Source organism: Erythrolamprus reginae, chromosome 1, assembly GCF_031021105.1.
Source record: "Erythrolamprus reginae isolate rEryReg1 chromosome 1, rEryReg1.hap1, whole genome shotgun sequence".
Classification (NCBI taxonomy): domain Eukaryota; kingdom Metazoa; phylum Chordata; class Lepidosauria; order Squamata; family Dipsadidae; genus Erythrolamprus; species Erythrolamprus reginae.
The window spans coordinates 96237972-96263480 of NC_091950.1; the positions used below are offsets into that span (position 1 = coordinate 96237972).

Sequence of the window (25509 nt, forward strand, 5' to 3'; positions counted from 1 at the left end):
TACCATTTGTTGTGGTTAGCTCTGGCACAGCTCCTGCCCCAAGGACTGTGGATGTGGGGGAGACATCCACATGCTGCAGGCCTGTTTTGGCCCCGGTGGAATCTGCTGATGAAGGCTCCTCTGACCAAGGAGACATGAGTGACAGGGAGGAGGAGAGTGTGGCAGACAGCTCAGAAGGAGATCAATTATCTAGCTCCTCTTCGGATTCAGAACAAGAGTTAATGATACAGCCACGCATGCGGAGAGCGATGCATAGGCAGCAACAACTGAGAGATTATTATCAAAGAAAATGAGGCCACCTGTGTTTGGTGGGGCTGTGGTAATTAGTGAGGCTGCTATAAATAGCAGCCTGTGGGTTTGGCCATTGTGGAGGATTATCTGATCATTGTGTTTCGTGCCTGCTTTGCTGCCTTTGACCTTTTGTGTGCTGATTTTTCCCCGCTTTGAAACTAAACCCGAGCAAAGTGTGTTTCACTTTGTGAAAGAAGGACTGTGAATTGCCTCACAGCTGCAAGCTAAGTATCACAGAACTGATAAGGGACTTGTACAAATTACCAGTTTGTTTGGAGATGAGTGCTCTTGGCTATACAAAAAGAGGGCTTGGTTTAAGTGAATTTTCATTATAAAGAACATTGTTTTGAATTTTCAAACGTGTGTGTCTGAAATTTGTACCTGTGAATTTTCGGGAGGAGTCTATCAGAGAGCCCGACAGAACACCATTGAATATAAAAATAACAGATACCTGAGAAATAGGTATTTCAGGAATGCTCCTATTACGACAAGCACAAGGATTTGTGTTCAGACAATCAGATTTTCTGGGACACTCTGAAAAAGTGCAATTAGCACTGTATTCTAAGATCAAATACTATTTATACAAAAAATGGAATGTATAAATTGTCCTTGTTATTAATATTTTCTCTTTGATTTTAGACAATTTTGTGCTGTCTCCATGTCAGTTTCAAAATATGCTCTTTGAACATGCTCTCCATCCAATTTGCACCACTAAACACATTTAGTGACTCATGCAGACCTTTTGTTAATTGGGTCTAATCATTTTCCTTCCATAATTGATTCTGTCCAGAAAACAGATTACTTTACAATTTTGGCTCAAGTTAAAGGATCCAAAGCTAAAATCTCAGCATTTCCTTAAAAATTTTTTTAAAGATGCCTCAATTCAAGAAGGGCACATCTAATGCAAAGGAAAGAGGTTAAAAGAAACATCAAAAGCAAAAATATGATAAGATGCAGCTCAGGATTCAAGATTGGGGGAAATTAATTCCTCTCCTATCCATTTGAGAGCCTATAATGCTTTCCTAGTATCAAACTGGTTGACCTTGGGAACCAATGTTACACCTTTTAACTGGGCTTACATGGTAGGGGGAAAATGAAGATTGAACATCTTACCTATAGCTGGTTATAGAGTAGTTTGTGCAAAGGCTACATCTTATCTTTTATCAAGATTTTTACTTTATGGACTATAGTTGTAATCTGATGCTCTTTCTGTTCATGATTTTCAAAAGAAAATAATATTGGACTCCAACTCTTGGTGGATTTCCCTTTGGGTTTAATCCGTTTGCTATTAAATATATTTGAAAAGCTGAATAGCATTATATATTGCATGTGGTAAGATTATAATAAATTTTCTCATTTTTAAGCCAAATGAAAGCACCACAAACTGACGGAATTCCACTTCTATAGCAATGAAAGGAACACCTGAAAGAATCATGTCTCCACACCCTTCTGTTTTTCCCCATCTGGTACCTGTCCATGGACAACTGAGCTATGAGAGTTACATCTATTTCATCAGCCGACCCTGAGAAATCATATTGCAGGAAGAAGGGATGGATGCGGTGCTGAATAAGGCTTTGCCTCCGAAAATCATAGCAAGGATCGTCTTCATCCAGCTCTTCCAGAGCTTGCTGGAGCTAAAATTTACAGAGGAGTGTATTTGAGACACAGAATGAGATCTCAAAATAAAACAAGTTGATCGAGAAGGACATGTAACTGTCAGAGCTGCACTTTCGGAAGGTAGCCAGCCCAACCAGCTAACCAGCCCAACCAGCCCAGCCAGCCACGGACTAATAGATATGGAGTTGAAGTCTTCAATCAAACACAGCAGCAGCAGGAAGTCTTGCAAAAATATATTTACTTCTTATTTACACTACTCTCTTTATTCTATCTTACTATATTCTATCTTACTATACATACATCACACTGGTATCTCACTAGTATATCACTACAACTATCTCAATTACAGTAACTCACAGGAACCAACAGATCAATACAGCAACAGGAACATAAGAGAGCAAATCAGACATCAGAGAGGGCAATACAAAAGCTCTTACATATTTATCATCCAATCAGGTTGCTGCATGCTTAATTGCCTCAGAATGACTCAGCATTCTTTTTGTAGTCCTTCCTTCTGCATTGGGATATTACCTCAGGATATTGCTTAATCCTGACAGTAACCACTGTGCATCTTTAGTATGCTATTGACTGTAGCACAGGTGAACAACCAAGGAATTTGGCAGCAGTGATCAATAATAATAATAATAATAATAATAATAATAATAATAATAATAATAATAAAATCTCAGCGGACATTTGAAAACCATCGGAATTGACAAAATCTCCATCTGTCAATTGCAAAAGGCCGCTTTACTGGGATCGGCAAACATAATTCGCCACTACATCACGCAGTCCTAGGTGCTTGGGAAGCTCCCGACTGATGATGAAATACGAAATCCAGCATAGTGATCTCGTTTGCTGTGTTGTACTGACATAATAATAATAATAATAATAATAATAATAATAATAATAATAATAATTCTTATTATAAGGTTAAAGGGTTAAATAAGGTTCAGGAGAAAAGTGTTTTAATAGGAAAGTGAACACAAGAACAAGGGGGCACAACCTGAGGTTAGTTGGGGAAAAGATCAGAAGCCACGTGAAAAAATATTATTTTACTGAAAGAGTAGCAGATGCTTGGAACCAACTTCCAGCAGAAGTGGTTGGTAAATCCACAGTAACTGAATTTAAACATGCCTGGGATAAACATATATCCATTGTATAAAATACAGGAAATAGTATAAGGGCAGACTAGATGGACCATGAGGTCTTTTTCTGCCATCAATTATCTATGTTTCTATGTTAATAATAATAATAATAATAATAATAATAATAATAATAATAATAATACAACAGAGTTGGAAGGAACCTTGGAGGTCTTCTAGTCCAACCTCCTGCTAAGGCAGGAAGCCCTACACTACTTGAGACAACATCTTCCTAAAAACTTCCAGTGTTGGAGCATTCACAACATCTGGAAGCAAGCTGTTCCATGGATTAATTGTTCTAACTGTCAGGAAATCTCTCTTTAGTTCTAAGTTACTTCACTCCTTGTTTAGTTTCCACCTGTTGCTTCTTGTTCTGCCCTCAGGTGCTTTGGAGAATAGATTGACTCCCTCTTCTTTGTGGCAACCCCTGAGATATTGGAACACTGCTATCATGTCTCCCCTGGTCCTTCTTTTCATTAAACTAGCCATGCCCAGTTCTTGCAACTGTTCTTCATATGTTTTAGCCTTTAATCCCCTAATCATCTTTGTTGCTGTTCTCTGCACTTTTTCTAGTCTCAACATCCTTTTTGCATCGTGGCGACCAAAACTGAATGCATTATTTCAAGTATGGCCTTACCAAGGCCTCATAAAGTAGTATTAACACTTCACGTAATCTTGATCCCCCTTTTAATGCAACCTAGGACTGTGTTGGCTTTTTTGGCAGCTGCTGTACACTGCTGACTCATATTTAAATGGTTGCCCAGTAGGACTCCAAGATCCCTCTTACAGTTACTACTGTTGAGCAATGTACCACAGTAGTACCCCTAGATACAAGCATAATTCGTTCCATAAGGGAGCTTGTATCTCGAGGCAACTCGTATATGGAACAAGTTGTTTTTCCCCTCCGAGATAACCAAAAGCAAGGATTCTTGCGCCACCTAGTGGACGCTCGGCTCATATCCCGAATTTGAGCTTGGGAATAGAACAGAAATGTCTCTCCCCTCGTGGCTCGTATCTTGAAATACTCACATGTAGAGCAGCTCGTATCTAGAGCTACTACTGTACTGTACCTGTGTGGGTTTTTTTTCTTGCCTAAATGCATTTTTTCACCATTGAATCAAGACAATGTATTTGTTGGAGTGTTAATTTAGGTTAATACAACCCCTGTGAGATAGCCCCCTTCCAATAATCCCCATGGTAACTTCCTCCTCCATGGTTTCTCATATGCAGATTAAATTAGCTAAATGAATTAAACATTTCTCCATTTCAGACATAACAAGGGGGTAGAAGATCAGGAAGCCTCTCACCTGGCCACTGGGCAAGCTGGCACAACCAAACAGCTCTCTGCGCAACAAATTGCCATCATACTCTAAGAAGGTCAAATAAAGGTTCCGAAAGAATTCCACGTGCTTATTTTTGACTCGCAACTTCTTGGGAGAGTTCCAATGAATCACCTGAGAACAGAAAGTTAAAGTGGCCAAGTCCAGCACCTTCAGCAATCGGCAGCACCCCCCTTTACTTAAACTACAGAATGCTGAAAGTTTCAGCAAGACAATAAATCCAAGATTTCCCCAAGGTTACAAAAGGAGATCGGCAAAGCCTCAGCAAACGCTCACCTTAAGATCAGACACCTCCGTGTAGCACTGCTCTGAACGGGTATGGTCGGAGAGCTGCACATTCCAGAAGCAAGGGAGTCGGTACACAAGGGCTGGCTTTTGTTTAATCACCGCGTTAAAGATGTCCTAGAAGAGAGATTGCAGTTGGCACACTGGGCACTCTGGAAGAGGAGAAAGCTCCAGGATAAAAGCGAGTGTGGAGTCACGTCCGAAGGAAACAAATTAGCATTTTTGTCAATGGGCGACATCTAAATCTTTCTCTGCCTAGGTTGAAATGAAAGGCACATTGTGGGCCTAGACCAGGGGCCCTGAAACTTGGAAACTTTTAAGACTTGAGGACTTCAACTCCCAGAATTCTTCAGCTAGCTATGTTGGCTGGAGAATTCTGGGAGTTGAAGTCCACAAGTCTTAAAGTTGCCAAGTTTGGGGACCCCTGGCCTAGTCGAAAGGGCAGTAAAGTACACACAAACACACAAACACACCCCAAGAATACTCGCCTGATCTGCTAGTGAGGTGGACAGCATATTCATGAGCTCTTGCTCGGCTGTCACTCGCCACAACTGCTCCCAGCCAAGATGGCGCAAACGCTCCAGCAGCAACAAGATCACCCCTATGGAAGAGGAGACAAAACTCAGGCCTGAAACACCATCTTCATAATATCGCTCAATCTCTGCATTCCCACAAACGTATCCAAATCACGACGTTGCAACGTTCATTTGTTTACCAAAATATTTCTATGCCCCTGACACCAGACCCACTTATTAAGACAACATTATCAGGGATCACATAAGACCCAGGCTTTTGAGGGTTTTTTTTAAAGCTGACTGTCCTAGCAGTGGGAGAATTTTTAGGCAGAATTACTGGGTAAGAACAATGATGGCGAACTTTTTTATCCTCAGGTGCCGAAAGAGCATCCACATGCGCTATAGCGCAAGAGTGAGTGCCCACACCCATAATTCAATGCCTGGGGAGGGTGAAAACAGCCTCTCCCACCCCCCAGAAGCCCTCTGGAGGCTGGAAAGGGCCTGTTTCCCAACTTCTGATGGGCCCAGTAGGCTCGTGTTTCACCTTCTCCAGGCTCCAAAAGCTTTCCTGTAGCCGGGGTTGGATAAAAACGCCTCCCCAATCCACCAGGAGGCTCTCTGGAAGCCAAAAATACCCTCCCAGAGCTTCTGTGTGAGCCAAAAATCAGCTGGCCGACACACACATACACATTGGAACTGAACTAGAGCAACAGCTCATGTGCCAGCAGGTATACTTCCGCATGCCACCTGTGGAACCAGTGCCATAGGTTCGCCATCACTGGGGTAGAATAATGATTCCCCTGCCTAGTATTGGGTGACTACATGGACGGGAGGGGGGGAACACCCTTCCAGTAGCAAAAATGGAGCTGTGCGGACAGCTCCAGCTAACCGGCGGGTAGCCGCATGCATCGGAGCGAGATTTGCTCCTTGCGCATGAAGCCAAATCTTCTGTGAAGACATGTGGGCATGTGAGATTTTGCTGATTTTTTTCCCCACACATGTGCGGAAGCAAAAAAAGTGGCATAAATCGGCAAAATCTCATGCTCGCGTACATTCTCATGCGAGATTTGGCTTCCTGTATATATGCAGAAAGAAAATCTTGCTCCAATGCATGCACGTGTGCCAGGGTTGTGGAGTTCCACTGGAAACACACTATGGTAGCAGCAAGCAAGTAGAATCTGCCCCTGCCTCTTAATCCCAGTTTATCCTGCACCAGCAATAGTCTTTCCTAAAGCATATGGCGAACAAAATTGGAAGGATAAACTATAAGTAGGTCCTCATTTAGCACCTGATCGTTCACAGTTTATGGTGATTAAAAAGTAACTTCACAACCAATCCACCCATTTATGACCTTTGCAAGTCTGTCAAGCAAAGGAAAGCTGAAGCAAGATCATAAGATAGTTACGATTTCACTTCAAGATTGCTTCACTTAGCAACCAAGTTGCCAGTCCCAACTGTAGTTGTTAAATGAGGACTACTGAAACAAAGCTCCCTTCTGGGCCGTCTATGCATCTATCCCAAAGTACAGTAATACCTCATGATACGAACTTAATTGGTGCAAGGAGGAGGTTCGTAAGACTAAAGGTTCGTAAGACGAAACATTGTTTCCCATAGGAAACAATGTAAAGTCAATTAATCCGTGCAACCAAAAACCCCCCGCAATAAAACGGTTTTCGGCGACTGCTGGAAAGCCGCGCGGCTGTTTTAAAAGGTGACAGCCGGCCTGGGGGGCTTCCCAGCACCCCCCCAGGCCGGCTGCGACCTTTTAAAACAGCCGCGCCGCTTCCCAGCTGTCTCCCAAAGCCGAACGCTAAAGCCGAACTTCTGCGTTCGGCTTCGGGAGACAGCTGGGAAGCGGCGCGGCTGTTTTAAAAGGTGACAGCCGGGCTGGGGGGCTTCCCAGCAACCTCCCGAACCGAACCCGGGGTTCAGAAAAATTTTGCCTCTTCTTACGAACTTTGTTCAAGTTACGAACCGGCGTTCGGGAGGCTTCTGGGAAGCCCCGCCGCCCGGCTGTCACCTTTTAAAACAGCCGCGCGGCTTCCCAGCAGTCTCCGAACGCCGGTTCGTAACTCGAAAAAAGTTCGTAAGAAGAGGCAAAATTTTTCTGAACCCCGGGTTCGTATCACGAGTTGTTCGTAAGACGAGGGGTTCGTATCTTGAGGTACCACTGTACTTGCTTTCAGTGTTTTTTTTTAAGTTTAATAAACTTATATTTGTTTAATAAACAAATTATGCCTTGCTAGTTCACCACTGCTTACTCATAGCCTTAAAATAAAAATAGCTGATACGATAATTGTCCCAGCTAAATAAACATATATATCTGTCATGGAGTGTACCTGTATTGAAGCCACGATCCAAAGCCGGCCATGGTTTATGGTTCTTCCACAGATTCCCCAGGTACCAATCACTTTGGTTTTCCACCAGTCCAATCACCTGTTTATCTGGATTTAAGATGACACCAATCAGATCCGATGCAAGGAGTAGACATTTGTCATTCTCACTGCACTAGACCCCAATAATTGATTATCTCATTCTTGGTTTTTTTTTTTAACAATTTGGAAACACAGCACAGCTGGATGGATTAGAAAACAAATCCATATTATGTCACATTCCCATAAACCTGCTCAAACCACTAGGCCCTAGAAGTAGCCCTCAATTTATAACTATATCATTCAGCAACTGTTCAAAATTATGACAGCACTTTAAAAAGTGAGTTACGGCTGGCCCGCAAGGTTACAACTGTTACATACCCCACGGTGGTTAAGTGATCAAAATCTGGGCGCTTGGCAGGTCAGATTTACAACCCAAGGGGCAATTTATTTATTTAATTTATTTATTAGATTTGCATGCCACCCCTCTCCATAGACACAAGGGGAGATAACGACATCATTTAAGGGAGGAAATTATGTTCCCAACAGTGACTGTAAGTTGAGGACTACCTGTAGATTTTAAACTACTCCCCAGAGCAGATCATCAAATAATATAAACCATATTGGCTAGCTGGGAATCCTGAACAGAACACCAATACATCTAGACAGCATCCAATTAGGGAAGAATAGTCTGAAGTTTAGACCCGCCAAAAAGCAAAATTGTGGATCTCAGGAAATTGTTGAACAACTTGTAGCAGCATTGTACATTATATTGGCTATATAGCAGTGCAGCATATTCTAAGATCTAAAAACAATCCTCCCCTCCCGTTTCTTACGTACCTGAAAACTTCCCAAAGATAGCCCACAACTCCGCAATGTCAGTAGCAAATGTGATGTCGGTATCAAGGACGATGACCTTGGAAAGGTCAGAGGGCAAAGCTTTAGTGAGTGTCAGCTTCATCAACCCATAGATTCCAGAGTAATGTTTGTTAGGGATCCAGGAAACGTCTGGCTGTAGCAAGAAGAGAGGAATAAAATGGCAAGATCACCCACTTAAGCTATGGGCAAGCTCAACATCCAAACATAATGCTTCTATGGCCCATCATGAGTGAAATTTAACACAGGAAGGCAACAAAAAAGAGACTCTCTGTCTCCACTGTGATCCAGAGCCCCAAATGAGTATTGTAGAAAGCCTTCCAGTGTGACTTGTATGTGGGCCATCATTAGTCTCTTATGGAAGAGCAGCAACAATTTAAAGCAGCGCCGGTACTAGTGACTGTTGTCAGAAAATAACCCATGTTTCTGCATGCACACGCCAATATTGGGCTCCTACCTGGATTGCAGGGTGGGAACGGCATTCCAGTAGCAAAAATGGAGCTGCGCTTACATGCGTAGGAAGCAAAATCTTGCAAGAGGACATGCGGGCGTGCAAGATTTACGCTATATTCAGCTATTTTTTGCTTCCACGCATGCACAGAAGCAAAAACACCGCCAAAATCTTGCAAGTGCACAAGCCCCCTCGAGAGATTTTTCTCCCTGCGCATGCGCAGAAGCAAAATCTCGCTCAGTCGTGTGTGCACGGTGGGGTCGCGGAGCTTCACGGGAGGAGCAGCGGTGGAAGCAGGAAGTAGAATCTGCCCCTGACGCACACCATGAACAAAAGCTACACATTTCACAATGCTGGTCCTGTGAGCATTTCTTGAAAGGGTTTGGAACCAGTGGGGAACCAATAGCATTCCATGTGCTGCTGAGCTACAATTTCCAAAAGCCACAGGCAGTATAGCTTTGGTGGAAAACATACGGGATTTTAGCAACTTTTGGAGGACCACAGATATTTTGCCCTGGTGACAAAAGTTTCAAAATGGGTATTGATTCGGGTCTTCTCCATCATTTGAGGACATCTATATTAATCTATAGATCTGTGTTGTGGTTAGCTCTGGCCCAGCTCCTGCCCCAAGGACTGTGAATGTGGGGGAGACATCCACATGCTGCAGGCCTGTTTTGCCCCCGGTGGAATCTGCTGATGAAGGCTCCTCTGACCAAGAAGACATGAGTGACAGGGAGGAGGAGAGTGTGGCAGACAGCTCAGAAGGAGATCAATTATCTAGCTCCTCCTTGAATTCAGAACAAGAGTTAATGATACAGCCACGCATGCGGATGCATAGGCAACAACAACTGAGAGATTATTATCAAAGAAAATGAGGCCACCTGTGGTTGGGTGGGGCTGTGGTAATTAGTGAAGCTGCTATAAATAGCAGCCTGTGGGTTTAGCCATTATGGAGGATTATCAGATCATTGTGTTTGGTGACTGCTTTACTGACTTTGACCTTTTGTGTGCTGATTTTTCCCAGCTTTGAAACTAAACCAGAGCAAAGTGTGTTTCACTTTATGAAAGAGGAAGGACTGTGAATTGCCTCACAGCTGCAAGCTAAGTATCACAGAACTGATAAGGGACTTGTACAAATTACCAGCTTGTTTGGAGACAAGTGCTCTTTGCTATACCAAAAGAGGGCTTAGTTTAAGTGACTTTTCATTATAAAGAACATTGTTTTGAATTTTCAAATGTGTGTGTGTGTCTGAAATTTGTACCTGTGAATTTTTGGGAGAAGTTTACCAGAGAGCCCGACAGAACAGATCTGTATTAATACCTCCCACTAAAAGCCACCAATTCCGCTTAATGTGAGTGTTTTCCCAACTATCAAGACAAAACTCTGCTAAAAAGGATCTGCTTTAGCAAAATCCTGAATTGATCATGCAATTTTGTCCATTGTTGGTCAATGTAAAAGAGGCAGAAAATGTCTCTTCTCTTATACTAGTTTTGGTATTTATTTTACAATGGAGAAGATCTATGGGTACCCTTTACTTACGACCACAATTGAACCCAAAATTTATGTTGCTAAGTGAGACAGTTGTTAAGTGGGTTTTGCTCCCATACAATGACCATTCTGGCCAGGGTTAAGTGAATCACTGAAGTTGCTAAAGTTAGTAACATGGTTGTTAAGGGAATTTGGCTTCCCTATATTGTCTTTGCTTGTCAAAAGCTTACAAAATGGGATCACACATATAATGGAGGCTCTTGTGTCTCTCTCCTCATTTAAAGGTTTCAATAACCTTATCTTAAGTATTAATACTTAATAATGGAGTATTTTTCTCCACCTTGCACCTAAATATAAACATTAGTGAAATCTCATTTATCCAAATCTTAAACTTTCATATCCCCATTTAAATAGTTAATCCAGTATACACATCTTGTAACTATTTGAGATTCTTTATGTTTTATGATAAGCATTTTTGTAGAGTTTGGAGAAAAATAAAAATTTATACCCCACCCCCCTAAAAAAGGTGATCACGTGACCCCATGACACATCAAACATCATAAACAGGAATCAGTGCTAAGTGACTGCATAAGAGCTGTGGTGGCCCTAAACCCCTTAACTTTAGTCTAGTTCCTTATGAATCTGTGTTTCTAGTTCTGTTTGATTATGGAGAACATGTACGTGGCAGTGGCTGAGAAATTAAAATAGAACATTTAGGGTCACCTATGGGTATTAAATACCGTGTTATGCCTTTGGACAACTTCACGGCCCTCTTGAATTGAAGTGCTCCAGTCTCAGCCTTTTAATTTTCTGCTCTTGTTTTAGCTTTGCAAGGAGATTAATCTTCTTAGAAGTCCTGAACTGCAGAATGGTATTCTATGTATATGAATTATTTCAACTTTATATCCTGGTTGGTTGGCTTCTGCAGCCTTGACAATTATTCATTATGCCCAGGCTTGAAGACAATTCATAATCATTTGAGTCCAAGATCTAACCTTCTTGCATTAATGGAAGTGATATTTTTTTTGGCTGAAACAATGCATCAGCACTGACAAAGAGACAAGTTTAGCATACCTTCCTCTCCCTGCAACAAATGAACAGATGGATGCCAGGCTTCCAGCCACGCCCTTGGCTCAGAGGTTCTCAAATCTGAGATGGTTAGAAATGTTAAGAGGCTTGTGCGTTTAATATCCAGGCAGAGCACAATTTGGCAGAGCTGCAGCACAATTAGAAAGATTCCAACCCCGCGTATCTATGACATGCACACCTACAGCTGGATCGCTCTCTGGGTGGGACTGGGAGACCTAAGAGCACAAACTTGTTTTGGGTGGCAAAACATGCACAGCCATGTTTAGGCTGCTGTTTTGGACAAATCTGTAAGGAGAAAGGCCAGAGCACATTTCCCCAGGGTTTTAGCCGTGGAACGTAAGATTTAATTTTTGAGGACGGGGAAAGTATCTGTCAGGGTTCCAAGTAATAGACCCATAGCAAGCAAAACTCCGAGGCTGGTAGATTCCTCAAAGAATAACTTTATCAGATACATCATATTGGCACAGATTTGGTGAAAACCAACTCTGAAGGTTCACACAGTTTCCACCTAATTAAAAGTTTTTTAACTTTCTCAAAACAATCAGTCACATGGTCCAATCGAAGCTCTGCCTGGTTGCCTGATGACATCACTCCTCCTTCATCTGACCTGGTATGAGAATGTCGTTGGCTCCCAAGAGAAAGTTTAATTTTGGCTACAAAGTCCAAGCTATCTCAAATCCCTTCCTCCCTATCCCTCAGCTCCAGTGTGGCAACCCTAAAGCTCCAAGATAGCTTCGGTCAGGTCAACTTCAGGGTTGACAATGTCTATTGTATGGCCAGATGTTACCCCAATGACATTATCAATTTAGTTAGTGGAACAACTCGGAGAGGGGTGGCATACAAATCAAATAAATAAGTAAATAAGTAAGTAAGTAAGTAAGTAAGTAAGTGTTGGCATGTCTCAGTACAGCTAGGCTATGAGACCTTCGACATCCACCAAGCAGAGAATTTTAACAGAACGTGGGTGTATGATAAAGCCAAAGAAACAAAGACACAGACTTAGTTATACTTAATAAGTACTATTTACATATAGACAAAATATAGAAACAATTCCATAACAAGCACTAAGCAAATACAATAAAATATGCACAAAGCTAATTACACTCCCCCTCTTAAGGCAAAGGAAAAATGACTGAGCAGAAATGTGCGTCACAGCGTCATTTGACGGAAGGAGTACTGGTGCCCTCTAATGACGTACCAGCCTAGAATATTTAACAGTTAAAGTAACAGTATAGTTTTACAGTAGCAACTGTAATATTTAAAGTGATAGTATAAGTTTACAGTGACAAACCCTAACACACATGTACCCTGTACTAACAATAAGTAAGTAAGTAAGTAAGTAAGTAAGTAAGTAAGTAAGTAAGTAAGTAAGTAAGTAAGTAAATAAATAAATAAATAAATAAATAAATAAATAAATAAATTCAACCCACCCAGATTCTCACCCGGTCCTCAAAAAAACAACAGAAAATGTGGGACATTCCAAAGGAGAGGAGATTGGGTGGAGCGGGCAAGGAAAACAGAGGCAATTCAAGTAGGGATTTCTGTCTCCTACCTTCAAGTCATCAGCATTGTAAAAGCTAATTTGAACTGAGGGCACCATCCAGGTCTGGAAGACTGTCTGAAGTATCTGTTGGGCCACTGAGTCTGTGATGAGATGGAAGTGGAGAGGGTTCTTCCTATCAGACAAGAATAAAGATTATGCTGAAAAGAAATGGGAGCATGGCACTAAACAACCAGTCATATCCCATTCTCCGTATGCTTTTCTTCATCACCAGGTGGATAGCATGATAGTTTACAAACCCAAGACTACAGTCTCATCTACTCTCCTGGGCAGAACAGGGTAGGGCAGAGTAGATCCCATAAAGGGGAGAAGATTACTATATTTTTTGAACTATTAGATGCACCAGTGTATAAGACGCATCAAGATTTCAAAGAGCTAAATAAGGAAAAAAGGTTTTTGTCCTCCCTGCCCCAAACCCTCTGTATGCCCCATTTTTTGCAAAAAAAAAGGCCTAGTTTTTGCCCATTTTTGGTGAAAAATGGGACATTCAGAGGGTTTGGGAAGCCTGCAGAGTGCTCCTGGGTGCTATGGGAAGGCAAAAACGCCCCCATTTTTGTGAAAATCAGCCTCTTTTTCACCAGTTTTCTGCAAAAATGGGGTGGACAGAGGGTTTGGGAGGCCTGCATAGCGCTCCTAGTGGCTGCGGGAAGACAAAAACATCCCCATTTTTCACCTATTATTTTGCAAAAACAGGTGTTTTTGCCTTCCTCCAGCCCCTAGAAGCACTCTGCAGGCCTCCTAAACCCTCAGTGCACCCCATTTTTGCAACAAACTGGCCAATTTTTCACAAAGTGGGGCTTGGGGAGGCCCCCCCAAAAATGGCTATATTCGGTATATAAGACACACCGACATTTCCACCCTCTTTTAGAGGGAACAAAGATGCGTCTTATACTCTACAAAATACAGTAAATCCAAATTTCCCCTTTGCTTCATCTTTTCTCCCATATCCAGAATTGCAGCTTGGAAGCCAAGGTGGAGACCAGCATCACATCTGAAACCCCCCACCCCACCCCCAAATTCTAAAGACTGAAAGAGTCAAAAACTTCAAGAGCTGCTGAATGAACATTAATAACAATATTTGCCCCTTCATGTTCAGGTTACCTGTGGAAGAGGATCGATTTCACCAAGGTGACTACATCCCGGCTTGCATTGTATCCAGCACAAACAATGGCAACATGAAGGAGCTGTTCAGAAACACAAAAAAACCACCAAGCTTGACTCCCCAATGAAATTATTTTCCACTTTTACAAGTCAAACCATTACTCCACCCACCATTCTATAGGCTCCGATGGATTTTGTTCCCTTAAATCAGTGTTTCCCAACCTTGTCAACTTGAAGATATTTGGACTTCAACTCCCAGAATTCCCCAGCCAGCATTCACTGGCTGGGGAATTCTGGGAGTTGAAGTCCAAATATTTTCATGTTGACAAGGTTGGGAAACATTGCCTTAAATAATAAACTCTTTAAAAGAACCAGAGTTCGGATACAAATGGAAGCCAGATGCAAACTAATAGGGGGTCCCACCTCTTTCAGCTCTATTATTCCTGTTAATACAACTACTTTGCCTGCACTGATTTTGTGCTTCCCGTGAAGCCTCCTCCAGATTCAAGAGTTGAAAATTGGAATCATTTTGGGGGGTTGTTTTGAATCCAGAAACCTATCACAACACCGGCATAAAAATAGGTTTGACGTATTTTTTTAAAAAAACAAAGGTATTTACCCCAAAATAAGGGAGAGAGAAACAGGGAGTTCTGACCCTATCTAAGGGTGTGATGTGACCCTCTCTATTTGCTTTGACTGCTGTGACCCTCACATTCCTCAAAGTTAACAATTATCCCACATTACTAGAAGGCTGCCAACTTCTTGCTCTCGGTGAATTGGAGCACAAACACTTCTGCAAAGTAAATAGCACAGTACATTTAAGCAAAAAAGGAACCAGAACAGGAACACTACAAATACAGTGATACCTGTATACTGCACGAGTCAAAAAGAGGGCGGGTAAAATATTTACTGACCCCTCACATCCTGGACACAAATTGTTTCAACTCCTACCCTCAAAACGTCGCTACAGAGCACTGCACACCAAGACAACTAGACACAAGAACAGTTTTTTCCCGAATGCCATCACTCTACTAAACAAATAATTCCCTCAACACTGTCAGACTTTCTACTAAATCTGCACTTCTATTCTACTAGTTTTCCTCATCATTCCTATCACCCATTTCCTCCCATGTTGACTGTATGACTGTAACTTGTTGCGTATATCCTAAGATTTTTATTAATATTGCTTCTTCATTGCTTATTTGACCCCTATGACAATCATTAAGTGTTGTACCACATGATTCTTGACAAATGTATATTTTATTTTATGTACGTTGAGAGCATATGCACCAAGACAAATTCCTTGTGTGTCCAATCACACTTGGCCAATAAAATTCTATTCTATTCTATTCTATTCTATTCTATTCTACCTTGTCTTACGAACTTAATTGGTTCCAGGACGAGGTTCGTAAGGTGAAAAGTTCTTAAGACGAAACAATGTTTCCCATAGGAATCAATACAAAAGCGATTAATGCTTGCAAGCCCAAAATTCACCCCTTTTGCCAGCCGAAGCGCCCATTTTTGCGCTGCTGGGATTCGCCTGAGGCTCCCCTCCATGGGAAACCCCACCTCCGGACTTCCGCATTTTTGCGATGTTGCAGGGGAATCCCAGCAGCGCAAAAACGGGCGCTTTGCTGGCAACGGAAGGTCCGTAGATGGGGTTTCCCAACGAGGGGAGCCTTCGCCTGGCAACGGAAGTCTGGAGGCGGGGCATTCCAGCGGTGGCGACGGGTTTGTAAGGTGAAAATAGTTCGGAAGAAGAGGCAAAAAAATCTTAAACCCCGGGTTCGTCTCTCAAAAAGTTAATATGGCGAGGGGTTCATAAGACGAGGTATCACTGTATGTTCAATAGTTTAGGAAACAGAATTTATCAAGGACATTGGACTACAGTATGCCTCTTCTTGCGAGTACTTCCCTAATTTGGGCAGACATCTTTGTTCATGAACAGGCAAGTCCACAAGAGGATAATGAGTTTCATCTTTACCTCACACTTCTGAACCGTCCTCTGTTTAGGGCAACCGCTATAGTTGCTCCTTCCCTCCTGCTCTTTGATGAACTGTGATCCCTGCTGATTGAAGTCCGTTCTACCCAAGATCTCCTCCTGTGCCTGAGAGTGGCTGAGCTTCAGCTTCAACTGCTGGTTTTCCACTTCCATTTTTCTCACCTGGGATGCCAAGGCTTCGCGGTCAAGGTACTGACTTGGCTGTTCCCCAAAGCAAGGGGGCAGCATAAGGGAACATCCGTCTGTAGAAGAAATCGCCCCAAAAATGTAAACGGAAGAATGGAAAGAACGATACCTCTATGACCACTGAGCCCCCCATGTCATGTCATGAAATCAGAATAAGCAGCTTAAATTCAAATCACAGCAGGAGCAAATAATTTAATTCATACAGAGAAGTTAAAATTCACGATCTTTTAAAATATTCTCCTTCCCACCCCTCCGCTTTCAGTTTCAATAATAATAATAATAATAATTATTATTATTATTTATTAGACTTGTATGCTGCCCCTCTCCGAAGACTCGGAGCGGCTCACAACAAAATACAAAGCACAAATCTAATATTAAAAACAGTTATAAAACTCATTATAAAACAGTCATACCATCCAATAAAACCAAACATAAAATGAAACAGCTAAGGGTCAATTATGTCCCCCAAGCCTGGTGGCATAGGTGGGTTTTCAGTAGTTTGTGAAAGGCAAGGGGGGTGGGGGCAGTCCTGATCTCCGGGGGGAGTTGATTCTAGAGGGCCGGGACCGCCACAGAGAAGGCTCTTCTCCTGGGGGCCCCCAGACAACATTGTTTTGTTGATGGGACGTGGAGAAGGCTTACATTCCATATAAGCTGTCTCTTTTCGTTATGTTTTAAAGACTTCCATGCTTAAACAAAATGGCTGATTAGCCCAAAGGGGGGGAGGGAGAGTGAAGACAGAGTATCAGATTGAATGTTCAAGGAAATCGAAACCTAATATAGCTATTTTATGGAGTTTGATGTGCTGATTCCAAAAATATGCTTAGTTGTGCTCTATCACATAAAGTGTCTAATACAGAAGCATTTTTGTTATTATGTTATTTCTGCTATGTAGATTACTGTTTTCTTCATATTGTCAGTATATTTCCTATACCCTATAAAAATGATGCTGCTCCGTGGAAACTATACCTGCTAAAGATAAACTATATACATTTTTGAAATCAGAACAAAAAATTGATTCAGAAAAGTACAAAGTCAACTGTGATGATTACAAAAAATATTTTTTGGTAGACCTGTTTAGTGTTGGGTGAACCCAACGAAGTTTGGGTTCAGCGGACTTACCCGAACTTGGCGACGGAGTTTGGGTAAGTTCGCCAAATCTGAACCCGAAAACCACCAGCGCCGCCGTAAAAATAAACAAGGAGGTGAGGAATCCCACGATGGGATTCCGGGGGCGGGGCTTTGACGTCACGGAGACTCCTTCCTGGCCGGCCGAAATGGGGAGTTGAGGAGGAAATAAAGTCACGGGCCAGGAAGGAGCCTCCGTGACATCAAAGCCCCGCCCCCGGAATCCCATTGTGGGATTACCTGCCTCCTTTGCACCTCCCTCCCAGCCTCCAACCGGCTAACAGCTCCCCAGCATTTGCCTTCCTCTGCCGCCACCGGTGCCCAGCTCCTCCTCTTCTCAGAAGATTACAGCCCGCCGGCGGTGCTTTGCGGTGTTTGAGCAAACGCCGAACCCGAACTTTAAAACTTTTTTAAAAGTTCGGGTTTGGGTTAAGCATGCCGAACAGTGCAAAGTTCGGCACGAACCCAAACTGTGCAAGTTCGGTTTGCCCAACACTACCTGTTGCTCTTTTCTTAATGTTGCCAGTATATTTCCCATACCTTATAATAACAATGCTGCTCTGTGGAAATTATACCTGCTACAGAAAAACTACATATATTTTTGAAATCAGAACAAAAAATGGTTCAAAAAAGTACAAGTCAACTGCGATAATTACAAATAATATTTTTTTTGTAGACCTGTGTAATCCACATCATGTGTTTAAAAATATAGAAACCTTTTCTAGTCTGACATCTTCCAGATTTGAGACTTTAAAAAAAAAAATCCTATAATTTATTTATTTATTTTATTATTTGGTTTTTTTGTTTTGTCACGTATGTATTGATGGTATACAAAGTTATAATAATATTTATATACACGATACTAGTAAAATAGAAATATTAGGACAGGGGACGGAAGGCACGCCCCTTACTGACCTCTTAGGAATCGAGAGGTCAACTGTGGATTCAATTTCAATTCAATTTATTAGATTTGTATGCCGCCCCTCTCCGAAGACTAAGGGTAAAGTCTAAGGGTAAAGTTTTGGGAGTTAGGTGATGATACTACAGAGTCTGGTAGTGAGTTCCATGCATCAATTACTCGGTTACTAAAATTGTATTTCCTGAAGTCGAGTTTAGAGCGGTTTACTTTAAGTTTGTATCTATTGTGTGCTCATGTGTTGTTGTGGTTGAAGCTGAAGTAGTCGTTGACGGGAAGGATGTTGTAGCTGACGATTTTATGGGCTATGCTTAGGTCATGTTTAAGACAGAGCAGACTTTATCCAAAGATTTTCAAATGCTACCATATCTGTACTTGCCATCAACCTGGGCCCATTTTTTGGGAACCACCCTCTTCCCATTCCAACTCCAAATTACCGTACCCATAAAGAGGTAAAGCCATGAGATCAGGAAAACCAGAGTCACAGTGGCAAGTAGCAGCTTCAGCTTCACACGCCAAGGACACAGCATGATGGGGGCAAAGGTCAGGTGGGCAGACCCAGCCTCACTGGAGCCAGCATTCTCTAGCCTGCAAAAGTAAAGGAACACATGGAGTGTTACCAGCATCCTTTATCCCACTGGTCCCCAAACCTGGCAGCTTTTTAGACTTGTGGGCTCCAAGTCCACAAGTCTTAAAGACCAACACACCTCCTCGCTAGCAATCAACACTGAAAAAAGAACAGTATTTCATTATACACCATATTATCACAGCTACCAGCATATGTATCACCCAAAATTGGAAGAAAGAGGAAAAGCCAACAGAAAGAATTATTATAAATATATATATACATATTTATATGTATAGAAACATAGAAACATAGAAGACTGACGGCAGAAAAAGACTTCATGATCCATCTAGTCTGCCCTTATACTATTTTTTGTATTTTATCTTAGGATGGATCTATGTTTATCCCAGGCATGTTTAAATTCAGTTACTGTGGATTTACCAACCACGTCTGCTGGAAGTTTGTTCCAAGGATTTACTACTCTTTCAGTAAAATAATATTTTCTCATGTTGCTTTTGATCTTTCCCCCAACTAACTTCAGATTGTGTCCCCTTGTTCTTGTGTTCACTTTCCTATTAAAAACACTTCCCTCCTGGACCTTATTTAACCCTTTAACATATTTAAATGTTTCGATCATGTCCCCCCTTTTCCTTCTGTCCTCCAGACTATACAGATTGAGTTCATTAAGTCTTTCCTGATACGTTTTATGCTTAAGACCTTCCACCATTCTCGTAGCCCGTCTTTGGACCCGTTCAATTTTGTCAATATCTTCTTGTAGGTGAGGTCTCCAGAACTGAAGACAGTATTCCAAATGTGGTCTCACCAGCACTCTATATAAGGGGATCACAATCTCCCTCTTCCTGCTTGTTATACCTCTAGCTATGCAGCCAAGCATCCTACTTACTTTTCCTACTGCCCGACCACACACATATATATATGATTGTGCAGAACTAGATAAAATGATACAAGAACTGAAAAATAAGGGTGAATCGAAATACAGTATTATGAAATATGGAAAGAATTTTATAAATGGGTGGAAAAAAGGAAACAGATACTGTATTATATTAAACAGTCATAAAAATATAGGATGGCTATTGTAGAAATTGTATTGTAGTATTTTAGAAATTATGAATAACAATGCTAAAAAAAATGGAGAAAAGGCTTCACATAAAGCCAAATGAAAACCAACCAAGCGTCATAATATAACATAAATGAAAAATGGGCTAGCTGTCAAGATGGACATCTTTTGTTTGTTGTAAGACAAATGTACAATGCAAAATTAGTTTATAGACATATGAAATGGATACTACAGATTAGGTACTGTCTTTTTTAATTGTATATAAATTGTATAAAACCTTTTTCAAAAAAAAAAACCTACTCAAGTGAGCAGAGATTAATACAGTGGTCCCTCGATTTTTGCGGGTTCGAACTTCGCAGAACGTCTATACCACGGTTTTTCAAAAATATTAATTAAAAAAATACTTCACGGTTTTTTCCCCTATGTCATGGTTTTTCCTGCCCGATGACATCATATGTCATTGCCAAACTTTCATCTACCTTTAAAAAACATTTTTAAAATAAACTTTAATAAATAAACATGGTGAGTAATAATCTAAATGGTTGCTAACGGAATGAGAAATTGTAAAATTAGGGGTTTAAAGTGTTAAGGGAGGGCTTGGGATACTGTTCATAGCCAAAAATAGTGTATTTACTTCCGCATCTCTACTTCGCGGAAATTCGACTTTCGCTGGCGGTCTCGGAACGCATCCCCCGCGGAAATCGAGGGAACACTGTACCATGATTAAAATCAGGCTAACAACCAAGAAGCAAACCATACCCCAATCATAGAACTACCAACTCAGAGAAACAACCTAACAGTAAACAACAACTCAATCAAGGACCTACAAAGATCCCTTCCACCAACAGCAAGCCACTAATACATCAAATGAAAGCAAACCCCCCTTCTCTACTAGTATTGATTTAACTGTTGTTCATAAAATCATACATCATAATGTACTCGCTGTCAGTGACTACTTCACCTTTAACAACAGTAACACAAGAGCACGTAATAGATACAAACTGAACGTAAATCGCTCCAAACTTGACTGCAGAAAATACAATTTCAGCAATAGAGTGGTCACCGCCTGGAACTCATTACCTGACTCTGTTGTTGCTTCCCCCAACCCCAAAATCTTCAACCTTACATTATCTACAATTGACCTCTCCCCTTTTCTAAGAGGTCTGTAAGGGGCGTGCATAAGTGCACTTATGTGCCTCATGTCCCTGTCCTACTGTCTTATTATCCTTTCTATTACTAGGTTCTACTTATGTTATGTTATGTTAATATGTCCATGCCCATACTTGTTTGACAAATAAATAAATAAATAAAAATAAATAAATTGACGAGGTTACCTAGTTGGGCAATGAAACATCTGCAAGAAAACAACCAAGATCAGAGAGCATCAAGGACGCTGCAGGTTATAAAGACTGCAAATAAATAAAAACATAGAAACTCTGGAAAGGGTACAGAAAAGAGCAACCAAAATGATAAGGGGACTAGAAACCAAGTCATGCGAAGAGAGGTTGCTGGAACTGGGCATGGATAATCTAGCAAAAAGAAGGGGCAGGGGAGGCATGATAGCAGCCTACAGGTACTTGAGAGGTTGTCACAGAGAGGAGGGGGGTCACACTATTTTCCAGGGCACCAGAGGGCCAGATGAGGAACAACGGATGGAAGCTGACCAAGGAGAGATTCAACCTGGAAATAAGAAAGAACATCCTGACGGTCAGAGCGATCAACCAGTGGAACGGCCTGCCAGCGGAGGTTGTGAACGCCCCAACTCTGGACATTTTCAAGAGGAGATTGGACTGCTATCTTGATTTCCTGCTTGAGCAGGAGGTTGGACTTGTAGGGTTCCTTTCAACTCTAAATTAATGAATGAATGAATGAATAAATAAATAAATAAATAAATAAAAAGAATAGCTAACAATCAGATGTATTTCTGTCCATGGATAAGTGTTATTTTTAACAGGATTTTAATCGTATTGCTTATTGATCTTTGATAAGGTTTCTTATAGCAGGGATCGACAAACCCAGGTGCCTGGTCGCCAGTGGCGCCTAGAAAATGTTGTCTGGCGCCTAGAAAATGTTGCCTGCTGTACTGTATGTATACAGCAGTGTTTTTCAACCGGTGCCGCGAGGTGGCTCCTGCAAGTGGGAGCTCCAGGGCTGAGGCTTCAGCCCTGGAGCTCCCACTTGCAGAAGCCGCCCCCCGGCTATTGCCCGCCGCCGCCGCCGCTACTCGCGCACCCCAAAATACCCCCCCTGCGTGCCCTTTTCCATGGGCGCGCAGTCCCCATTCCCCTGCCTGCCTGGGGGGGGGGGCGGGGAGGCGCCGGCAGTAGAAGGCGCTGCCCCCGCCCGCCCGATCCGCTCCCTCTCCTCTTCTTCCGCTGAAAGAAACGCGCGGAAGCTGCCTGCTTGAGCCTCGCGTTGCTCCACCCCGCTTCGTCCTGCTTGTCATCCTCCGTTGCCAGGAAAGCCGGGTTTGTTTTCCGTGAAAGCAGCGCGCCTTTTAACACGCTGCTTTCCTGCACCAGCGACGTTTGGCTGCCGGGGGGGGGGGCGGGGAGGAGAAAATCCTCCCCCCCCCAGGAGCAGCAAAAGCCTAAGCGGCGGGGTGCGCCGTTTGCCTTCCGGCTCAGTCGCAGAGGCTTTTGCTGCTTGTGGAGGGGGGGGGGTTGGCGGTGCCGATGCCAAATGCTTTCCCTCCGCGGTGGGGGGTGCAGGGCAGGCGCAGTCAGCCCCAGGAGACAAAGATGGAATGAGAGAAAGGAAAGAGAGAGAAAGGGAGGGAGAGAAAGAAAAAGTGAGAGATAGAAAGGAGAGAGAGAAAGGGAATGAGAGAAAGGAAAGAGAGAGAAAGAGAGGGGGAGAAGGAAAGAGTGAGAGATAGAAAGGATAGAGAGAAAGAGGGAATGGAAAGAGAGAGAAAGGGAGGGAGAGAAGGAAAGAGTGAGAGATAGAAAGGATAGAGAGAAAGAGGGAATGAGAGAAAGGAAAGAGAGAGAGAGAAAATAAGAGAGAGAGAGCAACAGAGAGAGAAAGAACAAGAGAGAGAAAGCATGAGAGAGAGAAAGAACAAGAGAGAGAGAGAGAAAATAAGAGAACAAGAGAGAGAAAAAGATAGCAAGAGAGAGAGAAAGCAAGACAGATAGGGAGAGGAAAGGAGAGTGAGAGAAATGAGAACAAAAAGGGGAGAAAAAAGGAGAAATGAGAAAATGATTGAGGCAGAGAATGAGAGGAGAGTGAAACAAAAGAGAGAGAGAGGTGATTCTTGAAGCATATGGTAAAAAGCATCCAAATAATAAGAAACCCCCCCCCAGCCCACACCTGTTTTTGAAAAGGATAAAAGAGAAAAAAAACCCAGCCCTCAACTGGTTTTGGAAATGGTTGGAGTGTGTATACATACACACACATAAGGGGGGGAGAGAGACAGGGATGGAAAAAGAGGAGAAGTGAGAGGGAGAAGGAATGAGGGAAAAAGGGAGGAAGAGAGAGAAATGAGAAACATGAGAGAGAAAAGGGGGAAAGACAGGAGAAGTACCCAGAAATGAGACAGTGGTATAAATTTCAGGAGGGATGATTGATGATTGACTGTATTTATAAGGGGATGTTACATGGGATTGTATATATGAGGGGGTTATTTATGTATGTATGTATGTATGTATGTATGTATGTATGTATGTATGTATGTATTTATTTATTATTTATTTATTTATTTATTAGATTTGTGTCATTTTGGTTGGTGGTGTGCCCCAGGATTTTGTAAATGTAAAAAATGTGCCGCGGCTCAAAAAAGGTTGAAAATCACTTGTATACAGTATATTTTTCCCGCCTTGTGTTTACGCCCAGAAATGGTACATCTTGGCTTCCGTAGCTCCGCCCATCAACCTCGGAGCGAGCTGCTTTCCCAGCGTCCCCTGCGCTTGCGTGCGTCTCTCCCTCCCCCCCTTGCCTCCATTCCGCCTCCTACTCGAACCCCTTCACTCCCCCCCACCGCACACAGACGCTCCGATCTTGGCCGCTCACCCGCCTTCGGAGAGAAGCGGAAGCCCCTCCCCTCCCGGCGTGAGGTTTTGTTCATTCCTCCTCCGGCCGCGTGCGCGGTGACTTCCGACCAGTAACCCCCCCTCCCCCCTCCCCCCTCACCCGCGTCCCCGGCCCGGTCTCCCTTTCCTTCTTCTCTGTTTCGGTTTCTGACTAACGGTCTCCCCTCGGATCCCGACGGGAGTACAGCAGAGCCGGCTCGGCGGAGCCAGGCCTGCGCCGGGGGGGAGGGGGTGAAAGCGATGTCAGGTGGAGACTCGGCAGCTGCCGCGGCCTCCCCTCAGCCGTTGCCCTTCTCGCTGCCCAAGCCTCCCCCCCTGATGCAACTGAACCCCGGCGAAGGCGTGCGTCCTGTGGGACCTCCCGGGCCGGAACAGTCGCCGAAAAGCGCTCGCATGGGTGGCCGGCCGGACTGGCCTGCCGGGAAACCCGTCAGTCTTCTGGCGCCTCTCCTTCCGCCGCGCGGGGAACCCGAACCGCTCCTTCCCTTCGGGCCAGTAATCTCAACCACACCGGACTACGGTGTGGTTGAGATTACTGCATTGGCTCATCATTTTCGTAAACAGCTATCTCCACCTGAAAGTGATGACCAATGCATTCACTCACTCCTCAATGAGTGGTATGAGTTTAAGGTCCTTGGAAAAGGAAAGAAACTGTGTGAGCTTCTGGATTTGGCACTCTCCAACACCGAGAGATTTCCAGTTCTGGGAAACCTGTTGTCGATTGTAGCGGTGCTCCCTGTCTCAACCTCATGTTGTGAAAGAGGATTTAGTTTGATGAACATGGTCAAAAATAAATTCAGATCAAGGATGCAAGAAGAAAGTTTAAGTGACTTGTTTATGATCACCATGAATGGGCCATCTGTGAAGGCGTTTGATCCTGCCAAGGCTGTGGACCACTGGTACTTCAGCTCTAAAATCACAAGGCATGTTCATGGCCACAAAACGCAAAGTGAAAAACACTAGAATGTTGCCTAAAATCTAAAATATCAAAATATAATATTTATTATCTTTAAAAGTAAAATGTTGTTTATAACGTTTGTAATGTTTTTTTTGTTAAATTAAAAACCAAGTTTGCTTAAAAAAAATTCTGGCTCCTAAATTTTTTGGCTGGCTCCTAGATTCTGAACAACTTTGTCGACCCCTGTCTTATAGTATTATGTAAGGTGACTTAGTTGCTCTTAAAGGAGCTGCATTCTGGAGCTGTTCAGATTTCAAAAGCACCCTCTGATGTTTTATAGGGCACAGAATCTCTCTTTTTTTGTACCAAGAAGAAAAAATGTGTCTGCTTAAAGAGCTGCATGAATTTGTGGTACAGAAGCTGGGGGGGAAATCTATCTGACCTAATGAATAGCATAGGTGCTGTCATTCACTAGTACAAGATCCCAAACACTTTTTGAGAGTTATTTCTGATATGTGCATCACCCTCTTTCATTTCATTAAGATTTTGCTTGCATAATGCAGATTTAAT

General features: G+C 42.7%; 1 protein-coding gene across 3 annotated transcripts in view; it reads right to left on the reverse strand.

Annotated features, from left to right (window-relative positions):
- The window catches only part of LARGE2 (LARGE xylosyl- and glucuronyltransferase 2), a 78097-nt gene that overhangs the window by 6143 nt on the left and 46445 nt on the right, over positions 1–25509 (reverse strand). For all 3 annotated transcript variants that reach the window (XM_070760299.1, XM_070760290.1, XM_070760283.1), the window contains exons 2-11: positions 18807–18952; positions 16117–16376; positions 14133–14215; positions 13023–13146; positions 8406–8577; positions 7533–7637; positions 5167–5279; positions 4670–4795; positions 4361–4507; positions 1762–1925 (exon numbers count right to left, since the gene is read on the reverse strand). In XM_070760299.1, coding sequence (XP_070616400.1) covers positions 1762–1925; positions 4361–4507; positions 4670–4795; positions 5167–5279; positions 7533–7637; positions 8406–8577; positions 13023–13146; positions 14133–14215; positions 16117–16376; positions 18807–18894 — 1382 coding nt within the window. In that variant the 5' untranslated portion in view covers positions 18895–18952. The remainder of the gene's footprint in view (positions 1–1761; positions 1926–4360; positions 4508–4669; positions 4796–5166; positions 5280–7532; positions 7638–8405; positions 8578–13022; positions 13147–14132; positions 14216–16116; positions 16377–18806; positions 18953–25509) is intronic.